The following is a 26,750-nucleotide window of genomic DNA, read 5'->3' on the forward strand; positions in this document are numbered from 1 at the left end:
GATTATTTAGGTTTGATTATCCAAACATATATGGTTCGGTTATGAATTCTAAAATATGATAACCAAATCAATTCAGACATTTCGATTATGGTTAAAAACCAAACCGAAAACTGAATTGACATCTCTATACCTATTTGCCTAAAAAAAAAAGTTATGGTTTGTGAATTGTGACTTCGTGTACGATGGGACCAACCCACAAGACTTCAATCTATGGGCTTTTGACGACCCACGTATTTAGCAACTTGTTTACTTTTGCACAAGCCCATTCACTAGAATGCAAAGAAACCCTCTGAATTCATAGAATTGCAGGACTCGTTTGGTGGCCGCCATGGCGTCGCTCCACCACCACCAACCCGTTCCGCTGGCTTTTTAGCCAACGAATCCGTCCTAAAAAAAAGCTCCCGTGGGGAGCTTATTGACAGCGGAAAGCTGTCTCCTTTTTCTTTTCTTTTTTTTTAAATGACGTAGGTCTTAGTTTTTAATACATAATAACTTTTTTATTAATTTTATTTAAAAAACAAACATGGCCCAGTTTTTATTACTTAACCTTTTTATTAATATTTTTAAGAAATCAAACATGGCCCCACTTTATATTTAATAAAATAATTATTTTAGGTACCAATTTTTATTAGTTTTACTTTAACATATAATTTATATTATTATTTTCACTTGTATCATATTATAATATTTTATTAATATAAACATTATAATATAAAACTATTAAATTTAATATTAAATAAAAATTATTTTTATTAGATTAAATTTAAAAACAAAATTTAATATAAAAATCATATAATATAATATTATAATACTTTAATTCAATAGCTTTTCCCCTGGCATCAGCTTTTAGTTCGTCAAGCATCTCATAGCATATTCCACAGCTTTAAGCTCATCTTTTTTTTTTCCACATCTTTTCCGCTAACATTGAAAATCAATCAAACCACCCTACCAAACGGACCCCAAATTACAAACTCCACTACGGAGGTTATAGTGTTGGATGCTCAGCAGTGCATCAATTTATTAACTTTTTTCCTTTTATTTTGTTTTATTATATTAAATAATTAAATTGGAATTTATTTATGCAAAAATTAACTTTAATAATAACTATAATATTATTTTCACAGCTTATGAATTATCATTATCTAAAAATTCATCAAATACCTCACAATTTATAAGCCAACTTCTTTTGCACAGCTTTTAGATCAACATTGAAAACCACAACAGCCGCTCTATCAAATGGAGTCATGGTATTTTTTTATAATGAAAAATAACTTTTACTAAAGAAACCTCTAAGAGCACTCCCAATGGCATCCCCAATCTCCTCTCTATCCCCATATATAGATAATATGCAAAAAAAAACCACTTCCCTATCTTCAATTGAATATCTAAACCATTATCTAAATTGTTTTTCACTCTTCAAACTTGAAGAAGCAAAAGACCGGTCCCTAAGCATTTTTTTGCTCTCAAAATATTGTTCTCTCCCGCCACATCAGCCGAGCACTCACAGGGGTCAAGTGTGTATAGCAGTTCCTCTCTTTCACGTTCGCAATCTCTCCCCGATTCGCTCTCTCTCGTGCTCAGCCGCGCTTCGCATTCGGTCACTGCCTCCGTCGTGCTTCTCATGCTCAATCATCCTCAATCCCTCAACTGTGCCTCGCGTTCGCTCCCTGTAAACCCTACATCATGTGAGTGCTTTTCTGTATCTGTTGTGAGTTTTCTTCCTTTCAATTCATGTATTGATTTATGTGGATTGATATGCTATGGTTTGTATTCGCTCCTTGCAAACCCTAAAGTTTAGGCTGGTGGCGAATAATTTTGTTGATTTCTATATATGCAGTGATTTCTGTTGTATATGCTGTGGATTGATCTGCCTCCGTCACTGCATCTGCTGTATATGTGCATCTATTGTATCTATTGTTGATTCAAATAATGTTTGGAAAAAAATTAAAATTTTGAAATTTACAAATTCTGATACCATAGAGAATTAATATAAGGAATCTGCTGGGTGCACAATACTGAAATTGATTCTTATGCTATAAAATGACACTGCAACACTGACAAGATAGGGATAGGGAAACAAGTGCGAGTGCTCTAAAACTTGTCTTTAAAAAAATTTACGAATATTTTGGTTTATATAATTTTGGCATATATCACCCATATGCCTAACAACTCCAAAATGTTAATTTACCAAATAAGCCCCACCACTAACCCTTGCCAGCCAAACTGCCGCCTTTGACTTGGCCAAAACCTTTCCCGCGTCATCCCCAACTTCTTTACAACAAAAATCCTTTCCTCTTCCCCAACTCCAACTCCAGCTCCACCTCCACTTCCACTCTGTCTCTAACCTATTCCTTGCTTGCATGACTCACCAAAGACTCATTCAACTCCACAAACCTAACAAATCTCTCTTTCTCTGTCTTCACTACCTCCTATTACATGTCAACTCTCCTCCTCCTCCTCCTCCTCCACCATGTCTCCTTCCTTTCCTCTCCTCTTCTTCCTCTCGCTTCTATCTCTCCTCTCCCTTTCCCTTTCTCAACCTAGAGGTAAGAATCACATATCTCTCAAGATTCTTCGATTTTTTATTTTCTATTTCTGACGCTGTGCGTTTCAGGTATTCTGATCGATTGCGGCGCCACCGTCGGTTCCACAATCGACGGCCTAGAATGGCTTCCGGACGGCAATTTCGTGTCTTCCGGGACGCCACGGAACCTGACGATGCCGGTTCTTGTTCCGATTTTGTCGACTGTTCGATCGTTTCCTTTAGAGAACAATCTCAATCGTAAGTTCTGCTACGAGGTGCAAGTCTTTCGGGGAGCGAAGTACTTGGTTAGGACCACTTATTTTTATGGAGGGATCAATGGCCGTGATTCTCCGCCGGTTTTCGATCAGATTGTTGACGGGACCTTATGGAGAGTTGTCAACACGACGGAGGATTACGCCAGGAACATGTCGTCTTATTACGAAGGGGTTTTCTTGGCCCAAGGGAAGACCATGAGCGTGTGTATTGCTGCAAATCGGTTTACGATTTCGGACCCGTTCATATCGGCTTTGGAGTTTGTGATTTTAGGGGATTCGTTGTATAATTCGACAGATTTTGGGAAATACGGGCTGAGCTTGGTTGCGCGGCACAGCTTTGGATATAGTGGACCTCTTATTCGGTTAGTTATTGAAATAGTAACATAAATGAAATTGAACTTCTGTTACAGTGGAACTTCATGCTAAGTGGAAATCCTCAACAAATCTTCTGCTAAACATTTAGTTCATGAGTCTATGTACTTTATTCATATCCGAACCAAGTTGAAGGGTTTTTGAATAGCATATGTTCTCTATCATTTTGCTTAGATTGAATATTTGGTATTACCAGGTATCCTGATGATCAGTTTGACCGGTTTTGGGAGCCTTTCGATCAAAGTGATTCTACCGTAGTAAGCAACAGAAATATATCTGTTTCTGGCTTCTGGAATCTGCCCCCTTCGAGAATATTTGATACCAAGCTTACATCTGGTCAATCCGAGGCCCTGGAGTTGAGATGGCCTTCGTGGCCCCTTCCAAGCACAATGTACTATATAGCGCTATACTTCGCAGATGATCGTGATTCCTCGTTTGAAGGCTCAAGGGTGCTTAATATAAGCATAAATCATGTAACATATTTTGGCAATTTGAATGTGACCCCAGCAGGTGTTACTGTGTTTGCAACCCAGTGGCCACTAAGTGGTCTCACAACGATTACCTTGTCTCCCACTGCTAATTCAAATGGTGGTTCTTCGATCAATGCTGGAGAGGTTTTTGAAGTGCTGGCCCTTGGAGGAAGAACTACTACCCGAGATGGTATGGTAATTGGTTACTGATAGCATTTGTCTAACTTGCTGCCATAAGGCAGCTATAATGAAAACGTGTTTTATGGATAAGAAAGAAATAGGAAAAAATAAAGTAGTCTTTTTGTGAGACAAAGCTGGTAGTCTAGTCCTTTTCTCTGCAAAATTCATGATGGTCGAGTTGTTTTGTGAGCTTTTGTACGTGGCTTCTTTCATTTTGCCATGTATTTCATCTCAATGATGCTGTTGTTTAAATGTTATTATTTCCTTGTTGCAGTCATAGCTTTGGAAACTATAAAAAACAGTCTCCAGAACCCTCCACTTGATTGGAATGGTGATCCTTGTTTGCCCCGTGAATATCGGTGGACTGGAGTAACATGCTCTGAAGGCCCTCGGATTCGTGTAATTACTATGTAAGTTGGATGTTGAAATGCTAAAGGCTCAGAGAATTGTTGTCCATTCATCATAGGTACTACTACTCAAACTTACAACTTACTTTTCCTCGTGTACCAGAAACCTGACAAGTATGGGCCTGGTGGGATCACTTTCACCTAGTGTAGCCAGATTGACGGCGTTGACTGGCATGTAGGTCATCATTGCTACATTATCTATTTGTGAGTTTCTTTTATTGATGATATTTTGTTGTTGACGCTCTTTTGCTTTTGATAGCTGGCTTGGAAACAATAGTCTGTCAGGATCACTCCCTGACCTTAGCTCACTGAAGATACTGGAGATACTGTAAGTATCAAAGCTTTTAGTGTTTTCTTTATCATTCTTTTTCGTGCTTTCACCTAGCCACTTGTCTGCACGCATAAAATCCATTTCATGAGATACTATTAGCAACGGTGTCATAAATTTTTAACTGAAATCTATCATTCTTTTTGCTTTTAGTTAGATAGTTTGCTTTGTTAAGTGACTCTTTAGTGATTGCTTATATATTTTTGTCCATTTCATGGTTTTTACTATGCAATTTGTTCAAGCCAGGCTGCAACTTCCTGACATGCTTATTACATGTTAAATTTGGTTTGTCTTGACTTGTGAAAACCTTTTCTTTTTATTGAAGGCATTTGGAAGATAATCATTTCAGTGGTGAGATTCCATCATCACTTGGAGACATTGGCAGATTGCAGGAACTGTAAGTCTTTTACTTGTAGGCACACTTTCTGCCATCTAATTTCATGCGAGTTTTCACAGCTTACCACTATATAGCTATCACACCTTTGACTCTTTTTTTCCCCTGAACTGTGTTATATTTGTTTTGTAAGTGGAACTGGTCTGCTAGGTAAACAAAAGCCTGGTAGATTGCTTTTGAGGATCAAGGTTCTTAGGAATCGTACCATTGATCATTCATAGATTAAAGACTGATGCCTTGTATCCTAATATTGTACGCTTAACAGTGTATTTTTGGAATGAAGCATTCTAATAATGGGTGAAGTAAGTCAGCAAATCTAATTACTATCTTTAGGACGATGTAGTATGTAAATAGGAATTTTAATCCAGAACTTCCATTTATTCATCTTTTTAGTACCTCGGTGGTTTTTGCAAAATTTATTTGCTTATTCATGCCACAATTGAAAATGTCTTAGAAACCTCCTTCACATCGACAGTCTTCATATATTTCCCTTTAATGGTTTCATTTGACTTAGACTGCAACCACCAGGGAAACCCCAACTCCAAAGTTGGATGAACTGGTTCTCTGGTTTTATTTGGTGGATTAAAGAGAGGGACAGGAAACTGACCCTCGTTGATCTTCTCTATTATTAATTCTCATTATAACTGAATTTTCTCAAAAAAGAACAAGGAGGGGAAACCCTCAAAATTTTCCGTTATTTTTGAAAATTGTTACCCACTAGAAAGCATGACTAGATGTATGCATGCTTCATGTTAGCTCACCTTAAATCAACTAGATGTTGCAAATTTTTTGCCTACTTATTCTGGGGCTCTTTGATTAAAAGACTATATGGGTGCAGCCGGCCCTTTTGAATTAAATATCATAACCTTTTGCAATTGAAAATTTGGAGCATATCGGCATATGTCATTGATTTTGATCATGCACTGATAGAACAAGAGGACCATCACTCAATAACCAAGCCCCAACCCATCCACAGGCCATTGGGCCTGGCCCATACCATGCAGTCCAAGGCCCAAGGGGGGTTGTGGCCAAGCCCTTCTATGGGAAAAGCTTGGTTACTAAGGAGAGGGAATACCTCTCACCTATATACAGCACTTCCTCCCCTCTCCTAACCGATGTGGGACTCTATCAATACCCACCCCTTCAAGACCAACGTCCACGTTGGTCGAGCACCTTGGCCTGCCATGGCAGGGTACTCAGACTCAGGACTCGGGACCCTTCCCTATCCCTATCCTTTCGGCCCCATATAACAGAACACCAAGGCCGGCCACTCCGCGGACGCGGCCCCAAGGGCCAGGGCACAAGGCCCATGAATACCAGAGCTCCCCACAGGGCAGGAACGAGGGCTCCGATACCAATGATAGAACAAGAGGACCATCACTCAATAACCAAGCCCCAACCCATCCACAGGCCATTGGGCCTGGCCCATACCATGCAGTCCAAGGCCCAAGGGGGTTGTGGCCAAGCCCTTCTATGGGAAAAGCTTGGTTACTAAGGAGAGGGAATACCTCTCACCTATATACAGCACTTCCTCCCCTCTCCTAACCGATGTGGGACTCTATCATGTACCATGTCATTCATTTTGTTCGGTGCATTTGTCTAGCTTCTTAGGAACTTACCTTAAACTGTGGCGTTTATGTCGTCTTCCAATTCATTCGGGAATGTAATTTTTAGTGTTCACCACTTCCTAAGTATATGCAAAACCCTGGAACTAGCATAAAGTGATATGAAATACTGATGATCTTATTATCATGAAAAGGGAAAAGAATGAAGGAATGTAGGTTTTGCTTGATGCCACCATCACTTATAGGGACTGAGACACTTCCGTTTCATAGTTTAAGATGCCAGTAGCAAGGAGGGTTATTGGAAAAATGGAAACCCCATTAATAGTAAAGCATTTATAATTATGTTTGGAGTTCTTCATCTCCCACAGGGAATATCTATAATGTCAAAACCACACATGTCCAATTGAATTGGATTGTTGCTATTCTGTGTTTAGATTTTTAATCAGCGGATTGGTTACTGCTACTTAAAGAACATATAGTAGAATGTGGTGTCCATTCCCAATGGCCATGAAGGGGCATTTGTGGGTTAATATTTCAGGTATTGGATATTTGGATTATAAACGTGGCCCTCTGGATAGAATGATGGGGTTGAAACTTCAGATGAAAATTTTCTGCAACTGAGCATTTGGCATATGCATGCTGCCTGCTTTAATGAAGATAAATTACAATATCTGAATAGTGTTGAATCTGTTGATAATGTTTCTCTAGACGTTTGGGAAGATACTACTTTTGTTGATGCTAACTATGACAGGAAGCCACAGATTTTGTGTTTTAGCTGGCCTGTGAAAAGTGTTCTGTAAAATACTGTTCCAGAAGGCACTATCTCCAGGGATAACTGATCCTGAAAAAACATTTCTGGTATCACAAGTTGTCTTAGGCTGGATCTTGGCTAAATAATTAGATTTCAATAATTTGTAGCTCTCTTGCAGGAATGGGATAAAATCATAAAAGGAATCCTGCTTTTATCCAGTATGCTTTTGCTCCTACTCTGTGAACCATGTGTAAATTTAGGATCTGAAATCAGACTATTTGTACCACACAAATTTTTCCTGACGTCATAGATGGAATTTCTGGTGGATATTTTGAGGATTGGAAAGCCCTCGTATAATATATAGTACAATTGGTCCCGACTGGTACTGCCTGCCTTGCTTTTCACGGCTGGGAGATATTTGGAGGGCTTTATTGTGTCTTTAGCTATTGCACATGATTTCGTACAAATGTCAAATGAAAAATAACGTCAGTTCAAATGCATTCTCATTCAGAACAAGAAGATGACAGCACATGCTGAAGGGTCACTGTTTGATATATCTTATTTGCTGGCGGAAAGCCTTTATTTTATGCATTTCATGCTGCTTGCTTTCTTAATTTGTTGAAAGCGGTTTTTGTTAGAGTTTGGCCTTAGATTAGCCTAACCCATTGTCTTCGCCTTTCAGGTTCTTACAGAACAATAACTTCACTGGACAAATTCCAAGTAACCTTATTGGAAAATCTGGCTTGAACATCCAGTAAGTTCAAATGTTTCTCTGGGTTTTCTTTATTTATCTTTGGATTGCAAGTTTAAACTAATTTCCTTAATTATCTTATTAGGACTTCCGGAAATGATTTTTTGATCCCATCACCGTCACCTGGAATAAATTAGTCCTGCATCCTAAGGCAGAAGTCACAAGGTCCACTTCTCATGAACCTTGGTTTCCAAAAAAAAATTTCCCTGACTTATACCTTGAAGTGCTCAATACCACTCTTGTTTTTGAGTTCTTTCTAACATAAGCTTTGTTATGCTATCTGGCAGTGGAAATGAACTTGTCAAGTGTGCTTTGATTTGGCCTGACAAAAGCTTCTGTTGCATTTGGTATGTACAATTGTAATTTTGTAAATGGTTGTCCATAATCTAATTTTCATTTCTCAACTGTATTTATTCTTTTCTCTTTGTTATAATCAATTATTGATATATATATATATGTACACACAAATAAATTTTGTGCATACTGTGAATTCATTGTTGCTATATGTTTTTGTTTGTGATGTGCCCTCTGATTATTTAAATCGTCATCTTCTTGAGCAAATTAGTCTGTATACAATCTGCTTTTCCTGTTAGTATTGAATGTCGTACTTATTCTGAGGCTCCATCTCCATTCGGTACATGTTATTGATAATTTAACCACAGGAACGCTGGCCCCATGAAAGATACAAAGCACTGTGCATAACAGCTCTCTCACCTTCATTTCTCATTCATAAATGGAGTCAGAGCCATATGGTCTGCAGACTTCTTTTCTTCTTCTTTTTCCCCAGAAATTATTAACACTTCAATAGTGTTTTGGACATTGATCAGATTCCTTCAGCCAATCCTGCAATATGGGACCCTTGATCCTCAGTCCCTGCATCTTGCATGTGCTACTTTTTCTAGTTTCTATCCAAACAGAACTAGAACAGTCTACTTCTAGTTTCTCTAACTGAAATGAGAAAAAATAAATAAACTTATTGTGCTAATGACATTCAACAAATATAAGTGAGCATTTACATTGTCATCATATTTGCCAGACAACATTGATCTAAACACAAAGAAAGCACCCAAAAAAAAAGATTTAATACAATGAAATAGATAGCAGAAATGAAGATATTGGACAAAAACCTACAGATCCGGTCAGTTCCTCATCTTCACCTATACAATCTTCCTTTCTTGAGGGGAAACAAAGGTGGTAAGGAGTTGCTCTTCACTTGTGTGCAAATGGGCACATTTATCATCGGCCGAATTCTGATACTGCCTGATCTTGTTCTCTCCAGCCCTTTCTTTATCCTCTTCACATGCTTCTCTCTGTTCCCTGCAGAGCCTTCCTTCTTTTCTTCTTTAATAGCAATATCAGCTAGTGAGCTTGAAGAAGATGATGTCGAAGAAGAAGAAGATGACGGTGACAAAGAAGAAGCGCGTTTCTTTTTCAACCTCAGCAACTCTTTCCAAAGAACAATGCAGTTTGGTGGCCTTGGAGATGGGTCATCATCAATAAACCAACTCACCTTTGGATCCTCCTTGTTTGCCTCCGCTGCTCTCTCTTCTTTCTCATTGTCCTTCTTATTCAAACTGATCTTATTGAGCTTCTCAGAATGCTGAATTTGCCAGAAGGGGAGCAGCTTCCCTTCGTAGAAAAGCTCATCTGCTGTTATCATGTTATTCCCATTCACATTGCTTGATAGGAACTCAAATTCTGGAGTTCTTGCTTTCTCTCTCTCTATTTCGTGGGAGAGAGAAATAAAGTTCTTTTCATCGAGAAGATCTGCAGAGAAAGAAATCCGGGGACTTGAGGTAGGCTCAATGGATATGGCCGCTGCTTGAACTGTTTCTAGAGAAACCATTTTGTTTGAGATTTTGGGTTTCACTAGAAAAGAGAGAGGATTTTGTGGAGTTAGCTAGTGAAGTCGCATGTAGGAAGAAGGTGCATGAGATTTGTGATTTATAAAGGGGAAAAAAAGAGAGAAGAAAAGAAAAGATGCTGCTTTTACAGCTTCATCGTAATTTTTAATCCCTATGTCTTGTTATTGTTTAGTTGGTGTTTGGACGGTGAGACTAATATAATAACTAGGTGTCTGGTGAAACCCAAACAAGTGAGCTAAGGTAGTGTTTAGAATATGGAAACACCACATGCACACTTTCAAAACTTAAAGACAAAAAGGTTTTCACCATTCTTTTGCCTGTAGTTCTATATCTCTTAACCTTTATAGTTGTGTTGGATTATAATTGCTTACAATACTCAAAAAAAAAAAAAAGCTTGAGAGATTAATAGTGTTTAAACTTTGTGAGTCTGTGAACTGTTGATTATAAAAGTGGATTAGTTAGGGGGGAGGGAAGCTTTGTTTGGTTGAACTCTTCTGGTTGCAGGGATCAGAGCATGTGGTCACATGAGAGTAATTTCTTTCCATGTGGTCATCTGATTCAAACATACATATGTTACCTTATCCTGACCAAAATACCCTTTGAAAGAGCTTGGCCTTTACTGGTACACTCTGTAATTTTCCCCAGTTTCTGGGGATGGGTTTTCTTGTCTGTAAGAGAAGAGTAAACAAGTGGTAGATAAGATAATCATGCACAACACTTGAAAAGCTTCAGTCAAGATTTGGACAGCTTTAATCATACCCAGACAGCTAATAAACATAGTTAGTCATCTGTTGAGTATTATATACTGTTGCTTAGGACTTAGGAGGCTCTATTATTGATGAGCACGTTCATTATATGCAACAGGGCTTAGGAGGCTCTATTATTCATGAGCACGTTCATTATATTTTTGTGGTCCTTTTTCTGTTATATGATTTGAGGGAAACAATGATAGAAGAAGCTTTATTGAACTTGACAGAAACAACAAAAATCACAAGCAGATAGAGAGAGAAACAAAATGTACATGAATCATCTTGCTGTAAGCTTGTTTTCTAGGTCTGCATCAATAATTCTACATTCAGTCATCGTTCTATATTCATGCAAATGACATTCTTTTCTCTTGCTCGGCGACCCATATTTGTGGGAAAGCCTTCACCCCAAGTGCTTTTCGTAAGCCGGTCAACTGTAGGAGGTTGTTAATAATAGTTTGCCGAGAGTAAAAGAAATTTCCAGCCCTCCTTCGTATAAGTCAGGAGTCCATTGATGAGAAGGGACTAGTGTACTCTACAATGGATGTGTATTAACTAAATTTCATGATAATTCACTATGTTTTAGACCTTGATAGAAGCTCTGAGTTTGGTCTTGCTTGCTTATATGTTTTGCTTCTGCTTGTTGTGTATTCTCCATGACTAAATCAGTTGTGTGGGTCCTTTAAAGTTGTAAATGCATTCATTCCCATGAAGGCTTATTAGTTGCATCCATTACAGACAAGCTTTTGAATAATGATTTGAGGGACAAGAAAGCTTGTACATAGTTAACTGTATGGAGTATGGACCATCTGATTGATTGTAATAGTTTTAGGACAAAGAAGGACCACTGAGTTTGGGTTCTTTTAGTGTTTTGAGAACTTCAAACAAAATGAGTATTATGTGTTTGCAGTGGATTTTGTGCAAAAATTTAAGAGGATACAGCAAATAGTCGGTAGACCCAAATAGTGAGAGGGACCATTCATGCACACACTTTGTATTAAATTAAACAGTGATTTAGCCTGGTTTCATGCAAAGCATAGCTGTTGTTTAGCTTCTGTCATTATTTAGTTGTTTAGCTTCTGTCATTATTTAATTTTTTCCTCATGTCCTGTAGCTGTTTGATAATGTGAGTGAGAGAAAGTGAGCCCAGCTATATTTTTGAATTCAGACCAAAGCTGCATTTTTTCTATTAATTATGAGTGGTTGGGAAGGCAATTTTGAAGTGGGCACTGTCTCTCAGGTGGGGTGAATCCCATTCTGGGGTCCTAAAGTCATAATTCTGTCCCTTCCAATATCATCTTTTTCTTAGCTGCGCTTGTAAACAATGCAAAAGGCTGCGCTTTCTCTTGTCATAACTCAGATTGACTAATCTAATTGTTTGTTTTTTTTTACCCTTATTAGTGTTGTATTTTGTGTGGGGCAAGTATTAATGAAAACAGAGAGAATAATGTCTCAATAATTTGAGTGTTGGCTGGTCAAAAGAGCTCTATACATGAACCATTTAGCCTTATATGATGAAACTACACAATCACCATGTTTAACTAGTACATAATCATTTTGTTCACAATGGTTGATAATAGTTTCCATCAAAGTGTTTTTGACTGTTGTCTAGGGATAGCATTATGCTTATCAATACTTGTAAACTCATGTTGTAAAATACAACAAATGAAGAAGAATTTGCAACTCCGTTAGCCATTAAAAGCTCCATTCCGACTTATTTGCAATCGTAGATTCAAAGTCATGGATTGCTGGAGTGGGACATTATTCGGACTGTTAACTTTGGGGAAAAGGGCGTTTTTAGCTTGTTTTAGGGTCTGCCTCTCTGCTGGTATAAAAGCGTCTCAATTCTAGCCCTATTGACAAGTTAGAAGTCCAACAATTTTGGGCTAGCTGGGCCTTCTCTGATGCAATTATAATGCTTTTGGGGGCTGCAAATTAAATGAAGTCGTGTTCAACATGGACAACATCCCATGATGGATTAATCCCCAACTTCATTACAACAAATTAAACATGAATTTTTGCCTCCTCTTTGAAGGCCTGGCTCACCGTGTCAGTATCTGATTGGCGTAGCAGGAAACTCAATGCCTCCCTCCTTCGGTTACAGTAGAGGGAACCTAAGACCTTGGGGATTATTGGTAAAAGACTCAATGCTTCCCTTATTTGAAATGGTCATGTATTTTGAGAGATAAATAACTTAGGAGTCAGTTCCGATAAAATAGTTTACGATAAACCCCGGACCCAGCCCAACGAACACCCCTAACATGAAAACAGCTTATGGGCCGGGTCTGACCAGTCCATTTAAAAACCTTATCAGGCTGGCCCGATAACCGCTGGGTGCTGCAACTCGATGAACACCCCTATATAAAAAGCCTTAAAATCTTGCGTTACTTCAAGCCCAGTTGTCTTTCATTTAAGGCCCAAATAGATTTCAACGGGAGATGTAATGACGTTGCAAATTGTCATAAATCATAGTGCACTGTGTGGTACGATACAGTTGCATATATGGAACATTGGAACCCCTTTTTAACAAGATTATATTCGAAATATCTCAACAGATTATGTTCACTAAATTTAATATATACCCCAAACCCTGATTTCTAGTTTCTATGGTAATGTATGAATGATGCATTATTCATTACACAATATGGCACCGTCTTCTCCAAGGAGGCTGAACTGAACTTTCCACATGGATCATTTAAGGAACCAAACACATAAACAATGAAGGATTAGGATTTAGGAAGTCAAAAATTCAAAACCCAACCACCAAAAACAAAAAACTCAAAATAAATAAACAAAATTAATTCAATGGAAATGGTTCAGCTCCACTTTCCCGAATCATTGAGTGCAAAAGCGGACACCGTCACAACAGTAGGGCAAAAAGGAGAGCCTAAAAAGGTTGGATGAGTTACAGTGCATGACAAATCCAGAACCCACTACACAGTTTCCAATGTCCCCAGAATCCCCACTAACCAACCTCGATTTCCATGCCAAAATAATGGATGAAAATTCGAATCATCATTCATCAGGGTTTCACAGTTACGAAACAAATAGAATTAGGATTAGAAGTAATGCAATTATTAGGTTAATTTTCTCAAATTTCAATACTGACCATGTTCTTGTTCATCATGGAGTTCTTGCAATGAGCGATTGCTCCTTGAATAGCACTCTGCAACTCCTCCGTAGACGATGAATCAGCAACGGCAACCGGCCCCGTGCCCATACCCGAATACCCGGTTCGACAGAGCACGCCTGAGTGACTCGGTGATGATCGCATCGAAGACGGACAGCTCGAGACGCAGCTTCTCCTACTTGGATACCATAAATTCCCGGAAAAAGAGTGGGATAACATGTCACTACTGCTTTCTTTTCTCGAATTGTTGAACGGCAAATCCGGATCCTTATCGGATCTCTCTAGCTTCATAGGCAAACAGACTGTGTTAGCTGTCGCTGACGTTGCATGTATGGTTCCTCCTCCCATTTTTTGTTGCTGTTTCTGTGATAATTTCTCATATAATGGCTTCACCTTCTTCAGATACTTCCTTATGACCTCTTTTGCGGTCGCACTGATTCTTTTGACCGATTTTCCGGATACATTATCGATCGGGTCTCGGGTCTTCTGATCCTTTTTGAACACAGAAGAGAATCTCGCCAATGAAAAGTACTTGCTCTTCTTGATCTGTTGGTTTAAGTGTTGGCTGTTGTTGAATCTCTTGAGCTCGTCGTCCTCGGCAGCGGAGCTAGGCCGGGAGGATTCGCACTCTGCAGCGAGCAAGTCACTGGTGAAGGAGGAATTGGAGTCATTCGAGCTAGCGCTGTCACGTGAGGCGGTGGTGGTGATGTCGGAGGAGGAGGACGTGCTTGGAGACGCCAAGAGCAAGGTTCGAACCATGGAAATGCGTGGAGAGAGATGGAGAGGCAAGAGCTGGCCCTTGTAGAAGAGCTCGTCGGCCGGACAGAGAGTGGAACATGTTTTCCGTGGAGAGAGTGAGACTGTGAACTCGAAGTCGGATGAGGAAGAAGGGGAGGCGGAGAAAGAGTGAGACGGCGATGAAGGAAGCGTTTGCGATCGCAAACGATCCGTCTCTCTTCTCCTCCCCATCTTTACTTCTACACCATCAACAGTACTTAGAGCGAGACTCTATGGGACATTTTAATAACGGCTCATTGTGGGGGAAAGGATTTTGTTGACATCACGCGTTTCTACGGGTTTCCTCTACACGCGCCTCCATCAACAACCGTAGTTCGCGGTGGCAGGAAGGTCACATGGGATTACATTTTGAAATTTGAAGCGGGTGATCACGTGCCTTGAACGTGAAAGGTTGAATGGTGGTCAAGTCATTATTTAATGATAAATACTGTAATTAGCGATTATGATGGGGCATGCAGAAAGGCAAGATACTGTAATTAGTGTTGTCAGAATTGCTGACTCATCATTACAGTTGTAAAATCCTCCACACTTTCCGAGTCCGATGTAGTTTTTCGACCTGTTACACAACTGTCAAGTGTTTGATCCATTGATAGACTTTGTCACTGGGGTTGGGTTTAGGACCACCATAGACAAAGTTTGTAAAGGTTATGCATTATCATTGTGACCATGATCCATAAGGACGAGTAGCGCAATCTAATTATGGTCGCATTGAATAGTGATTATGGTGACTTGATCTCAAATTTGTTACTTATTTGTTGTTGGCTTTAGCACACATCATAGGATCATACAGCTGTTTGTCTCGGATTGAGGGGAGGTCCGGTACCTAAAGTACCAGACTATTGTACAATATGGATCGTGAACCGTTGGATCCAATAAATCAAATCCAACGTGAGGGAAAGTGAGTGCCAGTGAGAGAAAGAAACTGTTTTGTGAGGGGGTAAGGAGAAGAGGAGATAAGAGGTCAGAGAGAAGGGGAGAAGAAAACATAGATATGTTTGGAAGAAGTGCTAGATATGTTAGGAAGTGAGAGAGTCGAAAATGCCAAATTTTGGGCAAAGAAAATGCAGACCGTTGGATTCAATCCAACGGTTCACATTTCTACCGGACATTAGTCCTGTACATTTGATACCGGACGTCCCCCGAATCCGTTTGTCTCTAATCGTTAGGTGAGCATTCCCCTCTTAGAGATTTGCAAGTGAATTCGTTAACTTTACATCTCTCACACTCACATGATGTACATGAAGTTGTGTGCGAATACCAACGTTTAGGATCTATATTATTATTGTTTTTTTATGAAAATAATCAAAATTATAGTAGTTGGTATCCTAATTATCTCAACTGTTAAGTTATACGCACATAATTCAAATTAATTCATCCAACTTAACAGTTAGAAAAACTTATTTTTGAATACACAGTTAGGATAACTAAGATACATATGATGTGATCCCTATCATTATTATTTTTTTTAGGCAATATTTTTTAAAAAAAGAAACTAGGGGAATACTTCCAACAACGATTCATTTTTCATTTCTAATACATCATTTAACGGGGTGCGATTGGGGTCTAGTAGTGATGGAGGCGGGAAAATTAGAATTTTTTCAGATGAAATTGTGAGTGGGTAAAAAAAAATGTACAGTACCCCGAAACGGACAATACTTGGATGCTAAAATATGGATCCACAACTATCTACTTTAAATCCGTGTTCAATGTTCAAGCGCTACTTCAAATATGCGTTCAATGTTCAAGCGATCGTGGCAGAATGCTAAGAGAGAAGAGAAAGATGAGATATGTAACAGAAGAGAGAGGACATAGTTGAGATAAAATAACCAAAAAAAAGTGTATACTTTAGGTAATAACTTATTTTAATAAGTTTTGATAATTTAATGTAGATATTATTTTTTAATTAATTTTCTATATATATTCTTTAAAAGAAAAAAAATATTTAGATAATTTGATGTGGATGATTTTATATGACATTTGTTACAAAACTAAATAATCTAGTCACTAAAGAACATACTATACTTGGAAACATGATTTTATATGACATTTTTTTTTGACCTTGCAACGGTAACATACCCGTGACCGTGGGTTCCCGGTATTCGCGGTAGAGCCTCAGCCGATGGCACGAGCTTTTCCTTTAGAAGTTTGGAAATCCGAATACCTACCACCATACTAATTTGTTCTTAATAATATAATACTCACTCCATTTAACCTGATAGAGGATTTCCACAACGATCATCATCATCATCATAGGAACGCGTGCCCTGATCCCAAACAAAAAGGCATTTACGGTTTCTCGATCATTCTGTGCTCGGATCTCGAGAACAGATAACACAAAGACCAAGCCATGGATACTACCTCAGCTCAACGACGCATTGAAGCCATACACGGCCACTTTGTCGCCTCTGCCGATTCTCCTTCCCAGCTCTGTACTAACTCCACCGCCGGCGAGTTCTTCTCTGGTAATGCTTTCCCTTTACTTGTATGATCTATAAATTTAAGTAGTGATTTGTACTTGTATGTGTATTTTGTTTCCGTTCGTCTTTGAAATCTCGAGAGTTATTGATAATTTGAAAACACTTGGTTATTGTTTAGGAGATCATGAATGATGATGTATTTATTATGGGAGGAGTCATAGAAACGAAGTTAGTGTTATGCAACCAGATAACTAGCAAAATACACCACAATAACCACAACTGAATCTAACAGGAGACTTGTAATAGATAACTCAAATATAGTGATCTAGAGTTACAGCAACAGAATCCAGAACAACAACAATGGAGGTGACAGATAAAGTTCGCCTCTTTCGAGAGGGGGCGGCTCTCCAAGTTTAACACAACAGAACTAATATTCAACAACCACTACCCTTAAGGCAAAACACTACATAAATAGTAAGACAAAAGGAACCATCACAACCATCAATTATACTTCTTCATCCAACGGTTCTCCCTGATCATAAGGCCCAAAAGTCAAAGGCACGTGACAGTTAGTTTTGTATTGTTGGATTCTTCAATCAACGATTCAACATGTTGAGCTATTGGGATGAAATTATGATTTAATACAGAATCAGTGCCTTTCACAATTGTTGATTCTTGGTTCAAGATTCATCGCCACTTAAAAGATTAAATGTTCTATGTGTTGAACCTCCCCAATTTAGAGTTACTCTAACCTACACACAGGGGATTGTAGGAGTAAAAAATGTAATTGATGAATGATTCACCTTCCCAACAACTTAAGCTTTTGGAATATATTTTGTTTCATGGTTTCACATTTTAGTTTTGATAATCTGGTTCGTCCTTACACCTAAAACATGAGAATCAGTTATAGATAGAACTCAGTATGTACTACATTTGGTTTAGATTATATCATTAGAACATGTAATGTTCTTGAATAGTTGTGCTTTATGGTAGGCTTCACTTATTAATACGCAGTGGAAAATATGCCATTGTCGTGAAGCATTTGATGGACATCTATGGATAATTTCATTATCATTTATATGCATTCAACATGCATGATATCATATTAGTAAACTCTCTATGTTGTCAATAGTGTTAGTGGGGGGACCAGGCTAATTTTTGAGTGAAAATGTCTCTGATAATCACTCAGTGTCCTTTTAATTTACCTATAGTGGTGATTCAGCATCACGAACTGCCTCTTTTATCTGCTGTTACATTCTTTTTCTTTATCGTAAAGTTTTTATTATACATGTATGCATTAATACTGCCAATGCTCGTGTTGATTTCTGAGCAGAGCAGGGTTATAGTGTTGTTCTTCCAGAAAAACTTCAGACGGGAAAGTGGAATGTATACCGGTAACGTTTACTAAAGTTTTTTGAGTTTTCTTTATTTTCCCTTCCTTTACTAAAGCTCAAGATAATTTGTTTGCAGGTCAGCTCATTCCCCTTTGAAGCTTGTGACTAGATTTCCCGATCATCCAGAAATTGGTACACTACATGATAATTTTGTGTGAGCATCCTTCGTGTTTAGTTTGCTTAATCACCTTTAAGTTCTTCTTTTCTAAACTGTTCCGGCCATTTGAAAAATTTATACCTTCATTTTATTGCAATTAGTGTAGGCTAAATATGGTTTTTCCATCCTTTTTGAGTATAGTCACGCTGTTGATACTTTTCGAGATTACAAATATCTAGGCACACGAATCCGGGTTGACGGAACTGTTGGAGAGTGAGTTTCTGTTCCTCTTGAATGTAGTCTGTAAGTTATTTTTGTTGAAGTTGAGTCTCCCACTGACATGCATTCCTTCAGGTACAAATGGATGACATATGGAGAAGCAGGCACTGCTCGGACAGCAATAGGTTCCAGTCTAATTTACTATGGAATACCAAAGGTGAACATGCATAGAGTACTAGATCATTAATTATTTCCGGTTCAATTTTTTTTTTTTCTCATTTTAGTTCGATCAACTATCAATAAGTAGTTGTATTTTATAAACAAACATTTAGTTGGTGAATATTTTCTTACTTAATATCTTATTGTAGTTTTTTTATTTATCCAGGGATCTTCTGTTGGATTGTATTTTATCAACAGACCAGAGTGGCTCATTGTAGATCATGCCTGCTCAGCGTATTCATATATATCTGTTCCTTTATATGATACTCTTGGTCTGTGACCTGTCAAATATGGAGTTCAAATATGATTTCTAGTTGGCTTGATATGCACTGCTGATGTCGAAACTTTTTTTTATTTTTTATTCTCTTTAGGTCCAGAAGCTGTGAAGTATATTTCTAATCATGCTGTTGTTCAAGCAATATTTTGTGTTCCCCAGACACTGAATTCTGTGAGTTCAAATAATTCTATCCTTGGGTTGTCCTATTCCTATCAGTTGGAAGAATGCGGTATCAAGCTTGGGAGATGATTATCTTTCTAGCCTCAGACCATGTATGGTACTGGAAATTTAGAAAGATCCAATAACATATAGGTGATTATGAACTTGATTGAACTGGGTGGCAGTTCTTCACGAAGTTTAGAATATGTTATGCAGTGCCTGCATAGTCATCATGGAGAACGATAATAAGTTCTTCTCTCGAGGAATTTTGAGTAGGATTTTGCTTAATTGATGGGAACCTTATTTAAAATGATTATCATACTGCTTTGGAATACGCGTATGGCTTTTGTGTAGAATTTTTACCCCTTTGAAGTCATTAATTAGATACATGCTATAGGATGAGAGCCAAAAACACAGAGGATACACATAGTTATTAGTAATCCTTGAATAACTTAAACTCATACTATGTCAACATCTTAATCCTGAAGCCGGGATTAAATTTTGCGATTTTTTCCATTAGCTTTATTTGGATTGACATTCAATAACTTTTTCTATTTATCTTGCTGTTTCCTCAACGTCGTGCTTTTTACCTGGGGTAACATCTTTTCTTGGGGTAACATCTTTTCTTCGGCCAAGAACCATTGTTACACGACTGCCTTAATGTATTTGAACAGAATGATGGGTAAGTTCAACATTACTTTTCTTTGCATTTGGATCAAGGTGTTGTCCTATGTATATACTTTTAGGCTTTAGCAGGTACCTGCTAATATAACCTTCTTCAAAAAAAATGCTACTGTAACCACTACCCTTGTAATTATTGCGAGAATGAGAACCTTAATTGCTTCAAGAGATCTATATCCTCTTACTCAAAATAAATTAAGAAGTTAAAACTGCACTCATAACCACAGTATTAACCAATTAACTTTTTGCATTTTATTTATTATTTTCTTTATGTATACAATTTTTCTTTTCTTTTTTTTTTTTTTCTATGTAGTGCTTGATTTCTCATGTACTTCTCTTGCTTTTAATTGGCAGTTGCTGAGCTTCTTGTCTGAGATTCCTACTGTACGTCTTATTGTGGTATGCAAACTCTCCCAACCTCTGTGTTTGTGTGGGTGTCTGAATCCAACCTGATCTTTCTTGATAAAATACTGGAATAATAAAGAAAATTGGACATTGCCTTCGCACCAGCAAGAAAGGAAGGGATAGCAAGCACTTTCATTTGCTTTTCCTCTAAAACAGGTTGTAGGCGGGATTGATGAACAAATGCCATCCCTTTCATCATCAACTGGAGTTCATGTTGTAACGTATTCAAAATTACTTAATCAGGTAATTGCTAACACTTTCCCATTGTTGTATTCTGTCGGGTATCTAGCAACATAAATTAACTGATGCTCGTGTTAATTTCATTGAAGCAACCTGAGTTATTTATTTTTCCTTCTCAACAGTGACCATTATGATTTATTTCTTGTGAGCCCATAATGTTTGGTCTCCATTTTTTTCTTGAATCTTTCTGCTGAGGGTTCCTTGCAATTCATCCATCCATCCCCGACCCTAATGAATCGAGTATGAAGGGGTCAGCCAGTCAAGCGGTTCGGGTTCTCGGTCGGTTCCCGTTCGCCTGCCCCCCACGTATATTTTGTCTCTTCTGGCAATATAATACTATGTGAGAATAATCTTGTCAGTCATTAAAAGCGTGGTACAATCTTGTCAGTCACTAAAACCGTGTTACTTTCTCTTTTAATTTATGCTCCATGTGTCTTCTGAAGAATTCAAGTCTTTTGCTAGCAAAACCTTTTGCTGTCTCAGTATTTGTTGGCTGTGGTCGTGAAAACTAATATTCTATAATTGATTGAATTTCCTATATCATTGCAGTATACTAGTGCTAAAACAATTTCAGATTAATGCATGGGTTCTTGAGTGCATGTTCATAGTTCATCCTTGGATTTTCAGGATTCCTATAGCTGCAAAATTCATGATGGTGTAGCTTCAAAGATTATGTGGTCATATTATATTATTCTGATTTTGATCTGTTGTTAACATACTTTTTTGTTCAATGGTTTCCTTTTAGGGCCGTAGTAATGTTCAGCCCTTTTGCCCACCAAAACCTGACGATGTTGCTACCATTTGCTACACAAGCGGTACAACTGGGACTCCCAAGGTATAAGTTCTTCTCATGCACTGTTAATTTCATTTTAAGGGTTATAGTATTTCTGGAAATGGTTTGAATATAGCAACAGAATGAAGATTTAATTTTTAGTAACTCTGTGAAGGGAGCTGTATTGTCCCATGGGAACATGATTGCAAATGTTGCTGGCGCCAGTTTTGTTATGAAATATAACTCATCAGATGTGTAAGTATTCGTTATCTTAGCTATAACATAAGATACTTGGTTGTTGCTGCGTTATGTCGGCTTACTTGAAAGTTCTATGTTGTACTAAAAATAACCCCTTTTTTTCAGTTATATCTCTTATCTTCCTTTGGCACACATTTACGAAAGGGCGAATCAGGTCGCGTTAGCATATTCTGGGGTTGCTGTTGGTTTCTACCAAGGGGTATGAGACTGCTCCAATAACTTCTTGTAACCTTGAATAATTGTTGGTAGCCTGAGTGAATATCTTTAACTTTTGATGGGGTTGCTGATATTCTCATTAGGTGAATAGATCCCTAAATGTATAATTTCTGTGATCATATAGTTGATAAACTTACTGTTTTTATTTGATTTAACTGATTATTGTTTATTGAATGAGCCTTTCATAGTTGAGCTCCATATTGGAAAAGCAGGAAAAGGGAGCTGGTATAATGTATTCCACGCTTATTGGGATAAATAGTTACTTGACTGGCCCTATTTTCAAATCTTTGCCTACAGGATAATTTGAAGCTAATGGATGATATGGCTGCTCTGAGACCCACCCTATTCTGCAGTGTACCTAGACTGTATAATAGAATATATGCAGGGTAAAATCTATGCCCATTGTTTCTTGAAATAATTTTACTCAATAATGGCTAAAATGTTTATGCACTCATTGGTCAAATATTTTGTTTGGCAGCATTATGAATGCTGTAAAGACTTCTGGGGGACTACGAGAGAGGTTATTTAATTCAGCCTACAATGCTAAGAAGAATGCTATGTTGAATGGTAAAAAAATCCCATTGTGGTTTCTATTGAAATGTAGCATGAAATATTTTTTTTTTCTAACTTTTATATTGTGCTCTGTTTGTTAAATTTCCGTACTACATAATATTAATATGGCATAATTTGTAACCTTTAATAGCAAAAACTGAGAAGCACAAACTTTTTTGTCCTTCAATGTGGTTTTCGATGCATTTCTTTCAGTTGAATTGTGGAAACAGACTTTTTTCTTTCCCTCTCTCTGATGGCGATTTCGAAATTTGTATCAAGAGCTCGAATGTGAAGAATAATGAACCATAATTTTTTTCAAAAAGTCTGGGGTTGAATTTGTGGAAGTGTAGGAAAGTAGGTGGTTCTGTGTCAAATTGATTTCAAAACTTTTAGAAAAGAGAGGAAGAAAGTGGGGCAGTGGTAATTGTACTAGTAACATTCTATATAAATATCTCTTCTTGTTTTTCTTAATCATGAAGGTTTAGAAGTGCAGAAATTTTGTTTTGCATCAAATCTGTGAAGTAATACTGATGGAGACATCTGCATCATGAGGGTTTCTTGAAGAAAGTATTTCCTTTATGCTTTTGGTGGTTGAGTGATATTGTAGTTCTTAACTGAAGAGATTTGAGGTTCTTTGAGGGCTTCTTTTAAGTTCTATTCTAGGGGCATGAAATTTAATGTTAATTTGTACAGCATTTTTCAACTCAAGACATCTTTTCTGACTTTTTGCTGCAGGTAAGAATCCATCCCCAATGTGGGACAGATTGGTGTTCAATAAAATAAAGGCAAGACTTGGAGGACGCGTTCGTTTCATTGCTTCTGGTGCTTCACCTTTGTCTCCTGATGTGATGGATTTTTTGAAGATGTAAGTCAGTTGTATTTAGCAATTTGAATGGCTAGGCAGACAATGTGTTCTTTTCTGCTGCTTGTTTTATGCTATATCGGAATTACTGTGCAGTTGCTTTGGTGGACTAGTACTGGAAGGATATGGAATGACAGAGACTTCATGTCTTATAAGTTCTATTGATGGGGGAGACAACCTATCTGGTCATGTGGGCTCTCCTAATCCTGCTTGTGGTGAGTTATTGACAAGAATTTTAGACATCTGATGTAGACTCTTTGTCACTTGTTTTGTCTATCCTTGGGTTGAGTTCATTGTTTGTCATTCTGTTTCAGAAATAAAGCTTGTAGATGTACCCGAAATGAACTATACATCTGAGGATAAGCCATATCCTCGTGGCGAAATCTGTGTTAGGGGTCCCATTGTTTTCCTAGGATATTATAAAGATGAAGCGCAGACGTACTCACCTTACCTGTTGACTAGCTCATTTCATAAAAAAATGACTGGCTCATTTTGGTTATTTGAAATATGGAATTCATCTGAATTATATAATAATTTGGACAGGAGGGAAGTAATTGATGAAGACGAATGGCTTCATACTGGAGACATAGGGCTCTGGCTACCCGGAGGTCGTCTGAAGATTATTGATAGGTGAGATCATACCATCCTAGGTTATGTTCCTGAATTGAATTGATTGTGGCTGGACTCACCAAAATCTGTATATCATTGGCACATTTTGTGTCTCCCTAGACTTTTGTAACTGTCTCTACGTTTGGGAGTAGTTGGTTACATATAACTAGGTATATCAGGTCTGAGTCATCAGTATACTTTTGTGCCTGTGGAGAAGACGAAAGCTCACTTTTCTACATTCTTAGGCTTTATGTGTGGGATGATAATAGGAGTGTCCTATGAAGGGGTTATGCAGCCAACTTCTTGGTTTGTTTTGGCACAACCACTATGTTGGATCAATGGGTAGCTTCTTCTTTTTTTTTTATATATATATTTTAATTCTAGTTATGTGAGTGCTGTTCTAGACTGTGTCAATCGAGCATGGAACTTGTGAACAAAGGATACCTCATTTTCATAATGTTATAGTTGCAGTGTGTCTCCAATTCAATTTGGAATATCCATCCATATCTTCAGCATAATAACCAAAAATTCTTATGTTGTTACAGAAAGAAGAACATTTTCAAGTTGGCGCAAGGGGAGTACATAGCTCCAGAGAAAATTGAGAATGTTTATGCTAAATGCAAATTTATTGCCCAGTGCTTCATATATGGTAACATGATTGGCTTTTTTGTGTTTATGATTCTGTCTCTTCCCTGCGCCCCCCCTCCCCAAAACCGGCTGACTCTTGACTTTTCCATTGCTAGGTGACAGCCTCAATTCTTCTTTGGTAGCTATTGTTTCAGTGGACCACGATGTGCTGAAAGCCTGGGCGGCATCGGAAGGTATCAAGGTAGCATCTGGTTTGGCTTCTTTCACTCACACAGAAAGGAATTTATTGGCTTTGTACTGTTGTTTCCGTTGAGTGGGGAAAAGGGACATTTTTTTACCGATCTTTTGCTGCTTTTATTTAATGTACTGCCCTCTGATTTTTGTTGTTAGTCATAAGATATTTATTTTTTGCTAGTAAAGCTGTTGAAGTTCAGTTAACCAATTATTGGATGTGTCGTGAACTGAAAAGGGGGAAGGGAAGGTTGATTGAAAATATGAATGCACGGCTTTACTAAAGAGAGATCCAAATAAAGGGAAGGGGAATGCAGGCTAGCCTAGTGCACAATTTTGTGCAGTAGAAGAGGAAGATGCATGCTTGTGCCTTCTTTTTCTTATAATTGTTGGCCTGGTTGTCATGTTCTAAACTTCTCCAATATTGTGATGGTTCATTTTATTTGTCTATGTCCTGAACTTGAAGTTATGGAGTCATAATGTGCTTAAGTAACACCATGTATATCATGCATTTGGCTATGTCTTTGAATTCTCCTAATCAAATCCGAAATTCTTAATGCCAAGGTTGATTTGGTTCAGTCAGTTGCTTCATGTGGTAACCTTCTGTTCACACATTAGTGAACTGTGAGGCACTTAAATCTTTTGGAATAGACAAAGGGATGCGAATTTAAGCTGTTTCCAAATTTGTTAAGCTTGTGCTATTATGCAGTCTATGCTTCTAGACAGATAAGATACGAGAATCAAGGTCCCATCATTATATATTAACCATTCTCTGTAACGTGTGTGCAGAGCACAAATTTGGAACAACTTTGCAGTGACCCAAGAGCAAGGGCAGCTGTCTTGGCTGATATGGATGCCATTGGTCGAGAAGCGCAGGCAATGCATCTGATAAACTTTCCATATGGCCCATACTTTGCAGTTGAACTTATTTTTTTAGCTCAAACCATTGATTGATTTTGCTGCAGCTGCGAGGCTTTGAATTTGCAAAAGCCGTTACTTTGGTGCCGGAGCCCTTTACTCTGGAAAATGGTCTTCTCACGCCAACAATGAAGGTAATTGTACCTGAGAGTGAAACAAAACTACAGAGAGTTGACATTTCTGATTCTTACTGTGTCAATTGCTTGCAGGTTAAGAGACCTCAAGCAAAGGAATACTTTGCAAAAGCCATATCGAACATGTACGCTGAGCTGTCGACATCAGATCCTTCTGCCCAGAAGGTACTGTGAAATCAAGTTTTAGTATTCAGAAAAGCATCGACAAAGTTCAGATGCTGCAATTCAGCATCGTTCTATTGGTAACGAGAACACTGGATTTGACATAGTAAGGCTTGGAGCTGTCCTTCATTTAAAGCATAACATTGTTTGCGGTTTGTTTCTTCGGGAATAAACTCATAATAATTTTGATTATTTGAAGTTTTCCTCCGAGAATCACTGATATATTAGTATCATCTAAGAAGAAAATGCTAGTCTTCTTAATAAATTGCATAACCATTGCCTTTTATTTTAGCTATGAGTAAAAAAGTGTGAGAGTTTTACATTAGTGGTGATCATCTTTTATATAATTCTTTATTCTTTAATAACCGATTTCTTGTAATGGTTAGATGGATTTGTGAGGATGAATCTCTGAAAATCCGTTTAAAGTATTTATGGAATACCTTATCGATCTATTCAGAGTAGTTTTCAGGGTAACCGATGATGAGCTTATAGAGAGGACACCTAGTTAGACCGAGATACTTTCCAATATTATTTTTTAGTAATGATACATGTCAATATCTTATTGGAGGGGTATTTTGATATTTCACCGACCAATCGGCATTTTGGATGGTTCGATTTTGACGATTATTTTTGAAGACCCAAAAACTGGATATAGTGTGGAAATTGTTAAAAAAATTGAAAACTGTCCTAGGGATGTCAATTTCCAATAACTCGGATTGTCTCCCTCCCCAAGCATAACAAAATGGAACATCGGCTCAAATCATTTCAGTGCGGCGGTTCATAT

At 38.0% G+C, this 26,750-nt stretch overlaps 4 protein-coding genes across 4 annotated transcripts; 2 read left to right on the plus strand and 2 right to left on the minus strand.

Moving 5' to 3' along the window:
• The first annotated feature begins 2,252 nt into the window (after positions 1-2,252).
• LOC120015692 (probable LRR receptor-like serine/threonine-protein kinase At1g67720) lies at positions 2,253-8,520 on the plus strand. The gene is made up of 10 exons (XM_038868222.1): positions 2,253-2,546; positions 2,615-3,161; positions 3,368-3,831; positions 4,096-4,231; positions 4,332-4,403; positions 4,488-4,556; positions 4,882-4,953; positions 7,949-8,020; positions 8,103-8,182; positions 8,305-8,520. Exons 1-9 carry the CDS (start codon positions 2,471-2,473, stop codon positions 8,152-8,154), a joined length of 1,560 nt encoding a protein of 519 aa, XP_038724150.1. The 5' UTR covers positions 2,253-2,470; the 3' UTR covers positions 8,155-8,182; positions 8,305-8,520.
• Positions 8,521-9,065: 545 nt separating this feature from the next.
• On the minus strand, positions 9,066-11,937 carry LOC120015693. Its single transcript, XM_038868223.1, has one exon. The coding sequence runs from the start codon at positions 9,861-9,863 to the stop codon at positions 9,171-9,173; it is 693 nt and encodes a 230-aa protein (XP_038724151.1). The 5' UTR covers positions 9,864-11,937; the 3' UTR covers positions 9,066-9,170.
• A 1,507-nt stretch (positions 11,938-13,444) lies between these two features.
• On the minus strand, positions 13,445-14,740 carry LOC120015766 (probable membrane-associated kinase regulator 1). Its single transcript, XM_038868316.1, has one exon. It carries the CDS (start codon positions 14,725-14,727, stop codon positions 13,720-13,722), a length of 1,008 nt encoding a protein of 335 aa, XP_038724244.1. The 5' UTR covers positions 14,728-14,740; the 3' UTR covers positions 13,445-13,719.
• Positions 14,741-16,648: 1,908 nt separating this feature from the next.
• Positions 16,649-26,291, plus strand: LOC120015747 (long chain acyl-CoA synthetase 6, peroxisomal-like). Its single transcript, XM_038868295.1, has 23 exons — positions 16,649-17,018; positions 18,307-18,367; positions 18,444-18,521; positions 18,666-18,737; positions 18,819-18,900; positions 19,069-19,174; positions 19,274-19,350; positions 20,374-20,418; positions 20,581-20,667; positions 21,410-21,499; positions 21,612-21,691; positions 21,800-21,893; positions 22,208-22,296; positions 22,389-22,477; positions 23,198-23,327; positions 23,421-23,539; positions 23,639-23,762; positions 23,868-23,954; positions 24,479-24,582; positions 24,677-24,762; positions 25,542-25,628; positions 25,718-25,804; positions 25,880-26,291. Exons 1-23 carry the CDS (start codon positions 16,904-16,906, stop codon positions 25,976-25,978), a joined length of 2,088 nt encoding a protein of 695 aa, XP_038724223.1. The 5' UTR covers positions 16,649-16,903; the 3' UTR covers positions 25,979-26,291.
• The last annotated feature ends 459 nt before the right edge of the window (positions 26,292-26,750 follow it).

This window comes from Tripterygium wilfordii, chromosome 14 (assembly GCF_013401445.1).
Source record: "Tripterygium wilfordii isolate XIE 37 chromosome 14, ASM1340144v1, whole genome shotgun sequence".
NCBI lineage: Eukaryota > Viridiplantae > Streptophyta > Magnoliopsida > Celastrales > Celastraceae > Tripterygium > Tripterygium wilfordii.

Excerpts from the sequence above, each read along its gene's own strand:
- LOC120015692 (XM_038868222.1), top strand. The coding sequence starts at position 2,471 with ATGTCTCCTTCCTTTCCTCTCCTCTTCTTCCTCTCGCTTCTATCTCTC. Across the intron at positions 4,557-4,881 it reads CTGAAGATACTGGAGATACT|GCATTTGGAAGATAATCATT; the intron begins GTAAGTATCAAA and ends TTTTTATTGAAG. Across the intron at positions 4,954-7,948 it reads ATTGGCAGATTGCAGGAACT|GTTCTTACAGAACAATAACT; the intron begins GTAAGTCTTTTA and ends TTCGCCTTTCAG.
- LOC120015693 (XM_038868223.1), bottom strand. The coding sequence starts at position 9,863 with ATGGTTTCTCTAGAAACAGTTCAAGCAGCGGCCATATCCATTGAGCCT.
- LOC120015766 (XM_038868316.1), bottom strand. The coding sequence starts at position 14,727 with ATGGGGAGGAGAAGAGAGACGGATCGTTTGCGATCGCAAACGCTTCCT.
- LOC120015747 (XM_038868295.1), top strand. The coding sequence starts at position 16,904 with ATGGATACTACCTCAGCTCAACGACGCATTGAAGCCATACACGGCCAC. Across the intron at positions 21,500-21,611 it reads GTACAACTGGGACTCCCAAG|GGAGCTGTATTGTCCCATGG; the intron begins GTATAAGTTCTT and ends AACTCTGTGAAG. Across the intron at positions 25,629-25,717 it reads CCATTGGTCGAGAAGCGCAG|CTGCGAGGCTTTGAATTTGC; the intron begins GCAATGCATCTG and ends ATTTTGCTGCAG.